Source organism: Eleutherodactylus coqui, chromosome 3 (assembly GCF_035609145.1).
Source record: "Eleutherodactylus coqui strain aEleCoq1 chromosome 3, aEleCoq1.hap1, whole genome shotgun sequence".
NCBI lineage: Eukaryota > Metazoa > Chordata > Amphibia > Anura > Eleutherodactylidae > Eleutherodactylus > Eleutherodactylus coqui.
This window is the reverse complement of record NC_089839.1, coordinates 115,337,096-115,352,094: the sequence shown is the minus strand read 5'-3', so window position 1 is coordinate 115,352,094 and position 14,999 is coordinate 115,337,096. Positions and strand designations below refer to the sequence as shown.

At 45.4% G+C, this 14,999-nt stretch overlaps 1 protein-coding gene across 1 annotated transcript in view; it reads left to right on the top strand.

The window, feature by feature from the left end:
- The window catches only part of BUB1 (BUB1 mitotic checkpoint serine/threonine kinase), an 85,627-nt gene that overhangs the window by 4,725 nt on the left and 65,903 nt on the right, over nucleotides 1–14,999 (top strand). The window contains exons 2-6 of the mRNA XM_066595985.1: nucleotides 1,563–1,622; nucleotides 8,722–8,863; nucleotides 9,077–9,273; nucleotides 12,061–12,104; nucleotides 12,284–12,375. Of these exons, the coding sequence (XP_066452082.1) occupies nucleotides 1,563–1,622; nucleotides 8,722–8,863; nucleotides 9,077–9,273; nucleotides 12,061–12,104; nucleotides 12,284–12,375 (535 nt within the window). The remainder of the gene's footprint in view (nucleotides 1–1,562; nucleotides 1,623–8,721; nucleotides 8,864–9,076; nucleotides 9,274–12,060; nucleotides 12,105–12,283; nucleotides 12,376–14,999) is intronic.

The window sequence follows — 14,999 nt, the reverse complement described above, 5'->3', positions numbered from 1 at the left end:
CACAGCAGCTGAAAGAAGGTGAGTGTTTTTTATTTTTTTTAACTAACACTACTTTTCTTAGATTTTCAGGGAACGGCTTATATTTAAAGCCCTTCCCTGAAATCCATTGACGGGGATGCCGGCAGCAGGATTCTTTACCGCAGCTGTCATGTGTGACAGCTGCGGTAGAGAATTGAAGAATTCCCTTTGCGGCATCTGCCACAGATGTGGCAGATGTAGCAGCAGGGAATTCTGTTAACTAGCGGGGATGAAGGAAACATCTGCCGCATGCGGCAGATGTGTTCTTCATCTCCGCGGGGGTCACGGCAGCGGCAGAGAGGTAAGTATTTTTTTTTTTTTTTTTGTACGCTAAAATGTTTCTTTTTCAAGGAAGCCCTTCTCTGAAAAAGAATGCAGGGGTGGCGGCAGACCATTGTTTTCAATGGAGCTGCCGGCAGCAGCCGCGGCTCCATTGAAAACAATACACGCAGCTGCATACACGCTTGTTTTTGCTCGTACGTAGGTACGCACCTATGTCCCCACAAAAACGCGCTTGTGTGAATCCACCCTTTAGTTTTCCATTGACATGGCCCTATGATGGCTTGTTTTTTTGGCATGATGAACTGTAATTTTTATTGGTACCATCTTTTGGGGGGTACCAATAAATAGATAAAAATAAATAAATTTTTTGTAAATAGAGAGGAGCGAGTAGTGCCTTAGCCGAGTATCTCCCCGCTCGTCCTAAAGATTCGGGGGCCGGTGACAGGAGGGAGAGAGCGATCTCCCCGCCGCCCCCCGAATCTTTAGAGACGAGCGGGGAGATAGTCGGCTAAGGCACTACTTGCTCGAGTAATGTGCCTTAGTGAGTATACTCACTCATCTTGAATTGTAAAACTTTTGTTACATTTTTTTTGGAAGGCAGGGAGAGAAAAACCTCAATTCTGCCATTTTATTTTATTATTTTTTTTATTTCAGCATGATAGAATTACAGCTGAGGCCAGGCTCACACAAAGGAATGCGAAAGCTGTGACCCTGTGTACAGCCGTGTAATGTACTGCGTATGATCACATAATCGCACATGCGGTCATGCGCAGTACAGCTTCTCATTTTTAGTTAGTATTTCCCGCGCCGTTGCTTAGCGATCTCCCGGGTGCTCACAACCCATAATTAATGTAATTGTATATGGGCTGCGACTAGATCTGCAACCGTAGACAATGGGTCTATGCTGTGGTAAAATAGAACATGCTGCTTTCTGTTTTCTGTGAGCGGATTACACAGTTCCAACCCGCTAATGTGAGCGAAATTGCATAATCCAGTGCATTTGCTTGATCCGTGTATTACCACACATCAAGCGATCACAGAATCCATAATTCTAATCCGGTCGTGTGAGGCTGACCTAAGTGACATGATGGTAAATATCACCCCTTAAAATCTCGCTACTCATAGACGAGGCATGGCTCCCTGGGCAGCAGTGGCCTGCCTTATGTGGCGAGGGCAGACTGGACTATACTTACATGTGCACTGCATGGCGCTGACATAAACATTTCATAGGCACATAAGACTTTTATGCTTTTGTCTTGCAGAATGTTTGAAGCACACATTAAGGACTACAATGGAGATGATCCACTGGAACTATGGGACAGGTCAGTCAATATAACAGTGTTTTCCAGAGGGCCATGAAAAGTGGTTATAGTAAAGACTTAACCCTTTCCAATCCACTGTGTGACCTCTGAAGACATTATGATTTAAGGCTGTACAGCTCTGATGTTGGAAGACGTCCGTCAGGGTTCTCTTACTGTATATTGCCAGCCTCTCTGCTGTCGGAGCCTATCCAACGTGTCACCTCATGCAGTACTGGCTTTAGCCAGCAGATAGCGCCGTTGTATAATGGCAGAAAAGAGATTTCGCGCGGCCAAACCGCGGCCGTCTGCATAGGAGTGCGTATTCTAATGCACTCCTATGCAAACTTTCAGTGGCGGAAATCCCGCGGGAAATACCGCCGCGGGATTTCTGCCCGTGTGCAGGCGGCCTTAGCGAAAGAGCCTTTGATTAGAAATAAAGTCCAGAACTCCCTAAAACCAAGTAATTGTTTTAAAGTGGGCCTCTACATCTAATCGAAGACAGAAAAGTTTCCTTCCTTTTAGTTCAGAGGAAGACTTTGACTCGTTGGAACATGGCGAGATTAGGCCCCCCCTTCCCCCACACGCATTGCTGAAAGCGCCGCGATTTGCTTTTGCTTGCGGCCGACGCCGGCTTCTAGCACCCCTCATCATTGATCCGATCGAGCATCTGAGGCTGTGTCAGTGGCTCAATTGAAAATAATGGGAGTCTCTGACAGTGTTTAGCACAGCAATTGTGGTACCTGGGTCTGTCCAGTATATAGCATTTGATATATGTTTGAGGGTCTGGAGAACTTATCCTGTTCATAAAAAATATCGTCCTTGATCAGAATAGGAAAAAGCCAGCTAAGAATTGTTTTCCAGGAGGTGTTAAAAGGAAATACCCTTTTTAAGAAAAGCTGGAATAAAGCAACTGAAATAGATGCCACCATTTCTAAAATGTCTAGAAGATCAACTTTGCGCTTTTTATATGGGTTTAATGAGAGATCAGTTGGATAGCAAATCAGAAATCTTTTTAAAAAGAACTTGGGAAGCTGCAGCTGCATCCTTTTAAGCAAAATATTGCACCTATGTGTACAGCAAGGTCCTTACTTATCTGGTTCGATTAATTAGAATCTCCGTTAAAGGACGAAGACTCTGGAGGTCACGTGTTGTCCTTGTTAGCAACCTTGCAGAGAGCAGCAGATTTCTTAGCTTATGCAGTAAGACTTACAGCTAGAACAACTTCCTTTGCCTAACTTGGCCCGTAGGACTTTATGGTTAAGAAATTGGTCAAGAGACCTGCAGTCTAAAAGCATATTGTGTACCATTCGGGGAAATTTTCTGTTACGCCCGTTTTTAGACAACTTCCTTGAAAAAGCCTTGGGCCAGAAGAAAGGATTTACCAGGCCTTCCTTTCCAGCCTTCTGAAATCCTTTCTGTTCCTACAGGAGAGGTCAGTCAGAGGGAAGCATAGTAGGTGGAAAAGTTTTAGAGGTAGACCTCTTCAGAGTGAAGTCGAAAGCCGAGCCAGCAATAACTCGAAGTAGGAGGAAGGTTATGCAACTTTCTGTCTGCTTGAGAAGAGATCACGGCTAAAGCCTGGGTAAGAGATACAAGAGTCGTAGGTCTAAAGTTCTACTTCTGGTGGATCCAGAAGAACAAAGAGAACTTTTATTTGCCCCTATTTCTAGTCAAGAAGCCAGAGGGCTCTTTTCAGACAAGAATAAATCTAAGAAGGCTAAATCATCACTTAAAGTAATTGAAGATGGAATAATTAAAGGGGTTTTCTAGGGAAATACTATTGATGACCTATCATCAGGATAGGTCATCAATAGTTGATTGGCTGGGGTCAGCCCCTTGGGATCCTGACCACTGAGCTGTGCATGCGCATGGGAGGTCGTCGGGGAGGCTTCCTCTCCAACCTCTGTGTAATTGGAGAGGAAGCTTCCGGGCCGCCGCTTCATGTAGTAGTCAGCGCTTGTAACTGCAGGCACGGCTCTCATTGATTTCCACTCCAACCTCTGTGTTATTGGTCAGGGTCCTAAGTGGTGGACCCTGACTGATCAACTATTGATGACCTATGCTGGTGATAGGACATCAATAGTATTTCCATGGAAAAGCCCTTTAAGGTCAATGGTAAAACTTCTTTCCTCACTGTTTCATAGCAGTAATCGATCTAAAAGACGCATATCCTATCGCGATTCGCAAACCTTGTCAAAGGTTTTTAAGAGTAGCGGTATTCATCAAAGGAAGTCTACATCACTTACTGTATCGGGCTCTTCCATACGGCCTGTCAACGGTTCCTCGTGTTTTGTCAAAATAGTGGCAGAAATGTCAGCACATGTCAGAGAAAAGGACATCCTGTTTATTCCATACTTAGACAATTTTATTTTAGTTGTCAGAAGATCAGACCTAGAGTGTTAGGAAGCTATTGCTTTTGTCACTTCAGTTAAGCAAAAATTTGGGTGGTTAATAAACCTAGAAAAATCCAGGCCTGTTCCTGTAACGGCCAATGCCTACGGCCGTATTAGCACTGCGGGATCCGGAGTGAGCGTTTGCTTCCGGATCCCACAGCAAATACTCCCCACAGGACATGCAAGGAAAACTGTTTTCCATGCCCACAGGGGGAAATCAACTGCGTTTTTTCCCCTCGTGGGGGGAAATCGCAGCATGTCCTATTGTAGCACGAGGCTCACACGGACGGCTTCTATTGCAGTCAATGGAGGCAGTCTGCCCTGCTGCAAGTCGCAGCCTATCCATGTCCGTGCTGGCACGACTCTCTGCACTGCGCATGTGTGGCGGCGTGCCAGCCAGCACATCTGCAAAGAAGACAAGACAGGTATGCGGTGGTCACTACTGGGGCACAAGATCTCATTTCGCAGCAAGATTTCACAGTCGGAATCTGACCCGGCCGTGGGCATGAGGCCTAAAACAGCTGCTGTTTCTTGGGGTTATTCTAAATTCAGATCTGCAACGTTATTTTCTGACCCTGAAAAAGATTGTATAGCTAGTTTGAGGTTTTTCAATTGAGAATCCAAGCGTAACTTTTGAGGAAGGCGACGTCTCTTCTGGGTTCACTAACAGCCTTCCTGCCATCAGTCCACTGGGCTCAAAGCCACACGAAGACTTTGCAGTGAGTTATGTGAACCAGGCAGAAATTCTTCTGGACAGCAAGATTGTGGTATCAGCAGAAACTTTTAAGGGATCAGTCATTGTGGATGGTCAGGGATAACCTTTTCTGGGGAGTTCCTTGGGTGATCCCTTCTCCCAGGATAATGACCACAGATGCAAGCCCCTAGGGGGCTCACTTAGAAAATCTAGTGCTCCCGGGTCCATGGGGAACATTCCCTGTGGAAGGGTTCCTCAAATTTTTAGAGATTACTGTGGTGAGACTGGCCTTAGAGGCAGCAAATCAAAGTTTGAGCAATCATCATGTAACAGTGTCTTATATAAACTGTTCTATTTTAATTCTAGAAAAAAAAATCCTTATCTGCTCTACATATCAGGTGGAAGGAAAAAAAGCTGCTTTTCTCAGTCGCCATCAGTTAACACAAGGAAAATGGGTTCTAAAGAGTCTATTTTTTTTTTTTTTTTGGATAACTACTCGTCTTTGGGGAGAACTGGATATTGCTACAACAAATCGCAGAGAAAGATCGACCGGGTTAGATGCTCTAGCCCAGAGTTGGGGGTTCAATTTGGCCTATGTCTTTCTACTAATAGCCCGAATTCTGTCTTCTTGAAGGAAGAAATGGACAAGAGTCCTCTTCATTGCTCCCTTTTGGCTCAGGAGAGCTTGGTTCAGTTGGCTGAAAATCCTCTGAATTGTAGATCCATGGATCTTGCCAGAAATACCGCATCTTCTCCATCAATGTCCAGTCTTGCACCCTCAAGTCATGAATCTGCATTTAACATCTTGGATTTTAAAAGGAAATTTTTAACTAGTAAGGGGTTTCCTCAGTCATTATTTTCCACCCTTACCAAAAGTTGTTAGCACGTAACAAAGACCATCTACATTTAGACTCGGAAAATTCTTTGAGGCTTCTCCAATAGAAGGTTTTCAGACTTAAAGACCATTACTATAAAGGACATTCTAGAATTTATTCAAAAACTTGAGAAAAGGGTTTGGCCTCTAGTACACTAACAGTGCAAGCCCCCCCTCCCCACTATTCAGGATGATGGTTATTATCAGACCTGATTTGACTTTTCTAGTTTCCATCGTTGTCAGGAAATAATCCTGACGTCAGGACAAATCCTCAGGATCGGAAAGAGAACGTTGTTCTCTGGATGTGTGCAAATGTTTGATCCATTACATCCAGAGAATGTCTGAATGGAGGAGGCCTAGTGCTCTTTTCTGTGACCTTTCCAGGAGAAGCTATCGTTCTGACCTATCGTTCGTCTGGGTAGTCTTTTCTAGTTGAGTCTTGAGGCTCTCTCGACTAGAGCCATAGTTACTTTTTGGACAGTAAAGGCTGAGGCTTCCATTGATCAGATATGCAGGGCCGCTACTGAGTGTTTATAGCAAGTACAGGCAGAAGGTCATTGTTTGGATCTATCTTCAATTTCTGATCTTTCCTTTTGAGAGGAATGTGCTTCATGCATTTGTCCAGCCCTGTGAACTAAATTGGATGACTGTTGAGTGTAATCATTTTTGGTCATATGCCTACAGCTATGCTAGTAGCTGCTAATGCATGTATTATGCAGACATTTCCATGAACTATACCGTTCTACTGTGCACACACGGATCTTTGTATTTTAAATGTACATTATATATGTTAGAGAATTGCATGCTACCCTACTCCAGAAAAAAAAAAGAAAAATGTGTTTTGCCCCAATGGGCGTTTGTAGCCTACCTACATGGTGGGGTAGGGTGCCTATTTGACTGCTACGCCATTCAAACTCCTCCTCGCTGTAGTCGTGTAGTGAGAAGGGATTGGGACCCCCGTTCTGGTGAATGGTGGGGCCCCCAGTAACAAGACGTTCATTACCTAACCTGTGGAGCTCTTCCAACTTATCTGGTTTAGGATAAAGTTCTCAGTGAAATAATGCCGGAGCATCTCTTCCTAGAGCTCTGCATAGTGACATCCCGCAGTTCTTCCTACTGAAAATGTATGCAGAAACTGTTGACTAGACGTCGCCTTTCCCCATTCGAACAGTGTATATTCCTACAGATCGGCAGGGTCAACACTGATCGGATTGTGTGTAAGAAAACACGTCATTGATGAGGACTAGTGATACAGAATTCTCAGTTTCTTTATACCGTTCTAGGAGGAACTCTGGTCTGAACAGCAAAATGCAGAGGGTTTTTATATGGAATGCATTTATTTGCTAAAACAAACATGTCTAAATGGATAATGGGCCCTCTTTAAAGGGTCCGACGCTAAAAATGGATAGCCTGTCTGATCAAACAGATGATTGAAGGGAGTCATGGTGCTTCTCTTAATTGTTTACATCAGCGTGACAACCTGTTCTTACTCAGAACGCTGCACTTCTCATAGTGGTCATTATAAGTATTGCAGCTTTGTCCCTTTCACTTCAATCAGGTGATCGGCGAGGGTCCTGAGTATAGAATTCTCACCTATCGGATTTTGGTGGCCTGTCCTGGGGAGAGGTCATCTAGTTTTAAAAGCCAGATAACCACTTTAACTTAAAAGGGGTTGTCCCAATTCTAGCTGTTTTTTTGCTGAGTTGGTGGCAGATCAGTGCATTTAAAGGGGTTGTCCCGCGCCGAAACGTTTTTTTTTTTTTATTCAATAGGCCCCCCGTTCGGCGCGAGACAAACCCAAGGGATGGGTTAAAAAAAAAAAAGGTTTAGTACTTACCCGAATCCTCGCGCTGCGGCGACTTCTTACTTCCCTTACCAAGATGGCCGCCGGGATCTTCACCCACGATGCACCGCGGGTCTTCTCCCATGGTGCACCGTGGGCTCTGTGCGGTCCATTGCCGATTCCAGCCTCCTGATTGGCTGGAATCGGCACACGTGACGGGGCGGAGCTACGAGGACCAGCTCTCCGGCACGAGCGGCCCCATTCACCAGGGAGAAGACCGGACTGCGCAAGCGCGTCTAATCGGGCGATTAGACGCTGAAATTAGACGGCACCATGGCGACGGGGACGCTAGCAACGGAGCAGGTAAGTGAATAACTTCTGTATGGCTCATAATTAAAGGGGTTGTCCCGCGCTGAAACGGGTTTTTGTTTTTTTTTCGACCCCCCCCCCCCCCCCGTTCGGCGCGAGACAACCCCGATGCAGGGACCTAAAGAAAGCTTACCGGAGCGCTTACCTTAATTCCCGCGCTCCGGTGACTTCTATACTTACCGGTGAAGATGGCCGCCGGGATCCTCTTCCTCCGTGGACCGCAAGCTCTTCTGTGCGGTCCATTGCCGATTCCAGCTTCCTGATTGGCTGGAATCGGCACGTGACGGGGCGGAGCTACACGGAGCCGGCATCCTGCACGAGAGGCTCCATAGAAGAAAGCAGAAGACCCGGACTGCGCAAGCGCGGCTAATTTGGCCATCGGAGGCCGAAAATTAGTCGGCACCATGGAGACGAGGACGCCAGCAACGGAGCAGGTAAGTATAAAACTTTTTATAACTTCTGTATGGCTCATAATTAATGCACAATGTACATTACAAAGTGCATTAATATGGCCATACAGAAGTGTATAGACCCACTTGCTGCCGCGGGACAACCCCTTTAAGTGCTGCTGTTAACCCTTGAAATGCCATTGCCAATTCTAATAGCTGCGATCGGCATGAGTACTGATAACGGCTGTTACTGGTGGGGGTCATCTGTCAAAGGCAGCGTCAAGGGGTTACAAAGGAGGGAATGGCTGCTGCTGCTCTTCAATAACACATTATTGACCAAAACCGCTCTGCATATGTCCCTCTATCATCAGATATAACAACCCTACACGCCTCTGTTATCTGCTGTATTGTCAGTGTGCTGCTGCAGACAGGCCGCCATGTCCTCACCTTCCTGCTCTATTTTCCGAGTAGCTGCTACTCCTAAATAAAGCTATTCCGGTAATAGAAGACTTCTGTATATGCACTACTCTACTGTTTGTGGTTTTTACACAACATTTGAATTTGGACCTGACACATAAGAATGGTAATGACCCTGTGATGTATTCTGTCTCCTGCCAGATATTTGCTTTGGGCTGAAGAGGCTCTTCCTCCCCTGGAAAAAAGGAACATTTTATGTTTGTTGGAACGTTTAGTGCGAAGCTTCATAGAAGACAAAAGATACTGCAACGATGAGCGATACCTGAAGTACTGTCTGCGATTTGTGAGTCACGCCGCGCCCGGTGGTTTGACATACTTAAAGCCCCTTCTGTTTCTTCTATAAGTCATGTATTGTTAAAGATTTCTATGTGTCTGGGCGTTTACAAGAGTAGTACCCAGAGGTTTTTTTGTAGTTCTGGAGGGGGGATACTGGGTACAGTATTTGTAAAACCTTGTTCTCAGGCAACAGGAGAAAAACCCTCTTTTGTGTTTTCAGGCAGAAATAATTGATGAGCCTGCACAGTTCCTTGAGCACTTGTACAGCCAAGGCATCGGTAACCACTCCGCTGTTCTGCATGTTGTCTGGGCTCAGCATCTGGAAGTCAAGGGTGACGTCCACAATGCAAGAATCCTCTACAGTAAGGCATTTGAAAATGGAGTGGAACCTAAGGATGTCTTGAATCAACACTACAGGTTAGATCACGGTACTTTGCAGCTCATAAGAGGAGGCTGTAAGGAGGTGGTGAAAAACCTCTGTACAGTGTCTGTTAATGAAAAAACTGTTTCTGTGCATTTAAAAAACACCTTCAAAGAGGGATTGTAATGGGGGGTGGAAGGTAAGGTATGTTTCAGCTTATCCTTTACATATTTAGCACATTCAGACATTTTTAAAGAGACTGTCACTATCTTTTTGCACCGCTCTTTGAGGGCAGCATAATGCAGTGATAGTCGCACTGATTAGTGATATGTCTGCTGTGTGGATCTGTGCATGTGCAGTACTTTTGGAGAAACTTGCCTTCTGTCAGTAGCAGCACATACATAGAGGACTACTAAAAGTAGTCGTGAATATTCATAAGCTGCAGGCTATCTTCAGCCACCCATTGATTGTCTGTCTGTTACTGTGCTTAAAGGGTGAGCTGCCAATCACTGGCTAGAGGGTGGCGTGAGTGTGGCTAGCCTGCAGCTCGTGAATATGTAGGAGTAGTTCTGGGTCTGGCTCCTATTAAAATGCAAGTTTCTCCAAATCTATTGCATATAGATACACACAGCAGACATCAGTGTGACCGGCACTACCTTATGGTTCTCTTAGTGACGACTGCAAAAGCATGGTGACAGTCTCTTTAATTGTGGTGATTGACTTATTTTGTAGACTTATCCTTTTTAAACCTCTGTTATCTAGATGGGTGAAGGTTCAAGCCAAAAAGAAAACCACTTTAAACATCTGCTGTGACACCTTTGTGAAGTAACTGCTCTTATAGAGGTCCTTTCAGGCTCTTTTCATTCATTTCATTAATATATCACCCTCTTCCATAATGGCAATGAATGCTGGTAATAGGAGGGAAACCATTCTGAGGAAAGCAATATATCCCAACTATTTGTGGTATACAGATCCTTTTATGAATGACATTATCAAACACCTCTAGCTGTACAAGATGCATAGGTACGTCCTGAAGGAGTATCTTTTTCTGATACCAGATGGTTGCCCCAAAACGCTCACCTATGGCTCAACACAGATGTGCTGGTTGAACGAAGAGGAGACCCTACCATACCTGAGGTTCCTCAACTTTCTTTTTTTGCATTGGACTTCATAAAGTCCTTTCTCAGAAAAATCATCCTTTTTAGAATAAGAATAGTTGGACTGAGGCATGCTAGGGCTTGATGGCTACCGTCGTTCAGCCTACCACACCAAGACTGAAGCAATGTGCAATCTGCGTCTGAGACATTCAAAAAAACTCAAAGGTAGTTTTTTACCTGTAAGGGGGGGGGGGGGGGATTTCTAAATTAGGCTTTTTGTCTCTTAACTCTTTGGTGAGAGCTTTGTTTTTCGTTTCTGTGTAGGAACTCACCTATGGTTTAGAAGCCCATCATGTAGAGAACTGTTTGGGTGTGACTATTCTGAAATCTTGGATTAGGTTAGTCATGTATATAGGCCAAAGTGACGTCTGCCTTTAGCCCATGCCTTTCAGGTTGACAGCATTACAGTTTATATCTTTATGTCGAACTGAAACTGGTAAAGCCTGTAAAATATATAGGGGTCTCCGGAGCTTGGACATTTTTCAACAAGTTGGCCCTGATGAGGGACTATGGTGTTTCCATTTAGCAAAAGTAACTTCCAAAGAGGTTATGTAAGGTTCTATATTCCTCTGATATAGCTTGGTCTGCTCTCTCAGGAGTGGCATACCTAAGCATGCACCTAGTTAGAAAGAAGAAATAATTGTCCATAGGACTTGGCTGGGATCCTTAAGAATCAATGTTTGTTTTATCTAGGTTAATTGTGTAATCAGTCAAAATCTGGGGTTCTGAAGTAATTTAGTAACAAGACATCTGCATGTCCCTAGCTCCCACTTTATTTCAGAAAAGTATGTGGTGGTAAGATGGTAAGAAAGTACAAAGATAACTTAAGCTGGTTGTCGGAACTTTTTCTATTGATGACCTATCCTCAGGATAGGTCATCTGTAGGTATCTGCCATTTGGGATTCATGCAGATCAGATGATTCTGGGAACTACTGCCAGTACGGACCGTGCAGGAAGCAGATGGCTCTGTCTGTATTCCAGTGGCCTAGTTTGGTACTGCAGTCGCAGCTTCCATTGAATTTCAATGAATCTTTGTTCATGGGGCCTTATTCAATAATGGTTTCCTCGTATGACTTGACTGATATTTTTGGATAAAGGGAACCTCCCCCTTCTTAACAGCAATATAACCTAAATTATGGTGTAGTTCTGGGAGGTGATAGGGAGACCGGGATGAATTACTAGTATTTAATTTTTATGTATGTATTTAATTTTTATTAAATACTCACCAGGTGGTGAAGTTCACGCGCAGCCCGAAAATCTGTCAAACCACCGTGCATATATTCTACCATAGACTTTTTTGACATTGAATGAACTAAATGGGAGCTGTGCTTGCCCTACCAAACCAAGCTGCTGCAATATGGGCAGGACAATCCAAGGATAGGTCATCGATAGAAAAACAATCCGCAAAGTCCCAGACAACCCCTTTAAGTTATTTACGAGATAAGTAAAGTAGCTTAGTCAACAAACTAAATTTATATTAACTGTCAAATATTTTGTGACGGGGAGTATACCCTTTTTAAAGAAATCCTAATTTACAAGTCTGACAATCTTTTTGGGTAAAAACTTGAACGATTTTGAATTAAAAGACCTATTGAAATTCTTTAACTGTAACCTACATTATCATTCGTTGTGTCCTGTTTGCTCTGCTAATGGTAACTTTTTTTTCTTTTGTTTTTGACACTCTAGAGCGTTTCAGATGAGGGTTTCTCAAAAGAATCAACCAAACCAAGGTAAAGAGTCCAAAATAGTTTTGCAAAAAAACTAGACTAATTAGATCTTAGTTTACCCAGTTTGTCATTCAGAAGAAAAGTTTTTTTTGAAGGCTGTGTTCACACTGCCATTGTGACTTAGCTATATAATGGAAGTCCACTAGCGCAGTAATGCATTTGGCTCCTGCTGGTTTCTGTAGATAACGCTGTGCAGCCTCTAAGAGAATCCAAGATTATGAATCAGATGGCACCGGCATCGGAAGTCAACCTTCTATCACATGGCAAGTCTCAGGTAAATATTCTGCAACATATGTTATGGCCCATTTACACTTAACTATTAGCACTCTAAAGAAGAAATTTGGATGATAATCATTTAGAGTAAACATGAAAAAATCGCTCCCTATTCATCCACGGTTGTTCATTGCTGGATCGCTGGCTTCACATAACAGGTAAAGCACTGAGTGAGAATCCAGCGATGTCTTTCTTTCAGTGTAAACGTTCTGCATGAGTGCTGACGACCTTAGCAGTGACGTTAGCACTCGTGCAGTCATTTAAACGACTGTCGAGCAGTGTAAAAGGGCTATTAGTCACTTAAAGAGGTTAACTGTAAGGCCTCCTTCCCACAAACGGATTTCCGCCGCGTAATTCGCGATGAAAATCTGCTGCGTTGCCCGCAGCTATTAGGTTCTATTGAACCTAATAGCTCAATGCTCACGGTGCGGAATTCCACCGCGGAATTCCGCACCGTGAAATCTTCCGTCCTCACCCGCGGCATGCTCTATTTGCCGCAGGTGTACGCGCTAACGGCTTCCATTGCAGTCAATGGAAGCCGTCCGTTCACGCTATCTCCCGCTGTAACACAGCGGAAGATAGCGTGAAAACGCTTTCCCGCCTACCGCCGGCGCGTCACATGACACGGCCGGCCGCGTCATGTGACGCGGTGGGCGTGTCGTGACACGGTGGTGGGCGGGGAAACGTCATGCGGGAGCGAAGAGGCCGGATGCGCTGGTAAGTATGGGGTCTCTGGGGAGCGCCGTGACGGGCTTCGCCGCGGAATATTCCGCGGCGGAGCCCGTCACGCTCGTGTGCAGCCGGCCTAAATGTTTTTCTTTTCAACACAAATGGCTCAAAGTAGTGGTAGAACATAGAATAGAAAGGCGGGGGGGGGGAGAGACCTACTCGCCTTATTTGCTGGTGGCCACTTGGTGACACGAGGTGACGCTCAAACCAACTTTCTGAGAACGTCCTTTCAACAAAAGATTTACGGGTGAAAGATAACTTCTGAAAATGAAGGGATTTCATTTGACTACCGGCCGAAAAATGCAAGCGCGTCCGACCTATTTCTAGACTGTGGTCTCTCGTTGCTCAGCTGAAACCATCTGTCAGTGTCAAATTTCACCCAATGAACAAACGTTTTTACTTCATCAGCATTTTCAATCAGCTTTAGGCCGCCTGCAGACGGGCGGAAATTCCGCGGCGGGATTTCCCGCGGAATTTCCGCCCTTGGAAGCTGCCATAGGATTGTGTTAGCAAACACAATCCTAGGCAGACGGCCGCAGTTTGTCCACGCGAAATCTCGCGCGGCAAACAAACCGCGGCATGCTCTATCTCTGTGCGGGGCTGCACATGCGCCGGCTGCCCGGCAAGCCGGCACATCAAACAGCCGGAGCCACGGGTGCGGGTGAGTACGCGCCGTTCTTTGCAGGCACTCGGGTCGGGTCCCGCTGCGAGAATCCTTGCAGACGGATCCGACCCGCCCGTCTGCAGGCGGCCTTAGGGCTTTTCAAACAAGCGTAGTGATTTTCGGTCGGCCGTGTCACGGCCACATCGCGGCCAAAAAGTGGGTGAACAGGCGCACAAATCTGCTGTTTGTGCGCCTGTTCAGACGACCCAGGTCTGATGCATATATGCCAAGCCCGGAATGCTGCCAGGCAGGGGGAGACGGTTTAGTTCTGCTAAATTGCCTCCCCCTTTCCACCTCATCGCCGACTCTCGAAAAGGGGAGGGGGCGGGAGCTAGTGTGCTAAGCTCCTGGGCCCCCTCTCTGCCACTTGTTGGCTTGGCAACTAGCTCCCGCCCTCTCGCATTGCAAATAGACACTCTGCTAAACTCCAATCTCGGGCAGCTCCCATAGGAGTCTATGGGAGCCGTCGCCATATTCTGGCCGGGAAGATAGTTCTGAACTATCGTTCCTGGGCAGCGTCTGGCCGAAATGCACACCGTATGCGCTATCTTGGCCGGGCGCTTTTACGCCGCGATAATACACCCATCTAAATTGATGAATTGTAAAGCAATGCTTCATATGGGCAGTGTATATCGTCCGTCCGTGAAAGCGTAGCCGATGTATGCTCATGTGAATGAAGCCTTAGTTTAATCTCTATGGGCACCCTTACTATTGTAGTGATCACATCACCAGCACCAGAGACATGTGACTGCTGCAGCCAGTCATTGGCTCACTTCAGCTGGTGATTAGCTGGAGTAGTCACGTGTCTTTTTGTCGGGATGTCCTTGCTGCAGCTAGAAGTGGGAACAGGAGCAGTGGGTAATGAAGTAAAGTTATACGTGCATTTCGGTTTCTCTTTTTCTTTTTTTTTTGCCACCACTTTCAACTGTCCAGATAACCCCTTTTAAGGGGATTGTCTTGAACTTTTGTCTGTTGATGAGCTATCCTTTGAAAGAGTTCGTCATCTATAGATCTGTGAGGGTATGCCGCTGGGGATTCTCACTGATTAGCTGTTTTCCAGCACAGCAGTGAGTACAGACAACTCTAGAAAGAGATGGCGCTATCTGTATTACAGTGGCCTGGTTTGGTACTGCAGGCACAATTCCTATTAACCCCTTAGTGACCGAGCTTTTTTGCTTTTTTTTTTTTGCTTTTTTCCATCTTCGTTTCTCTTTCCCTCTTTAAAAAAATAA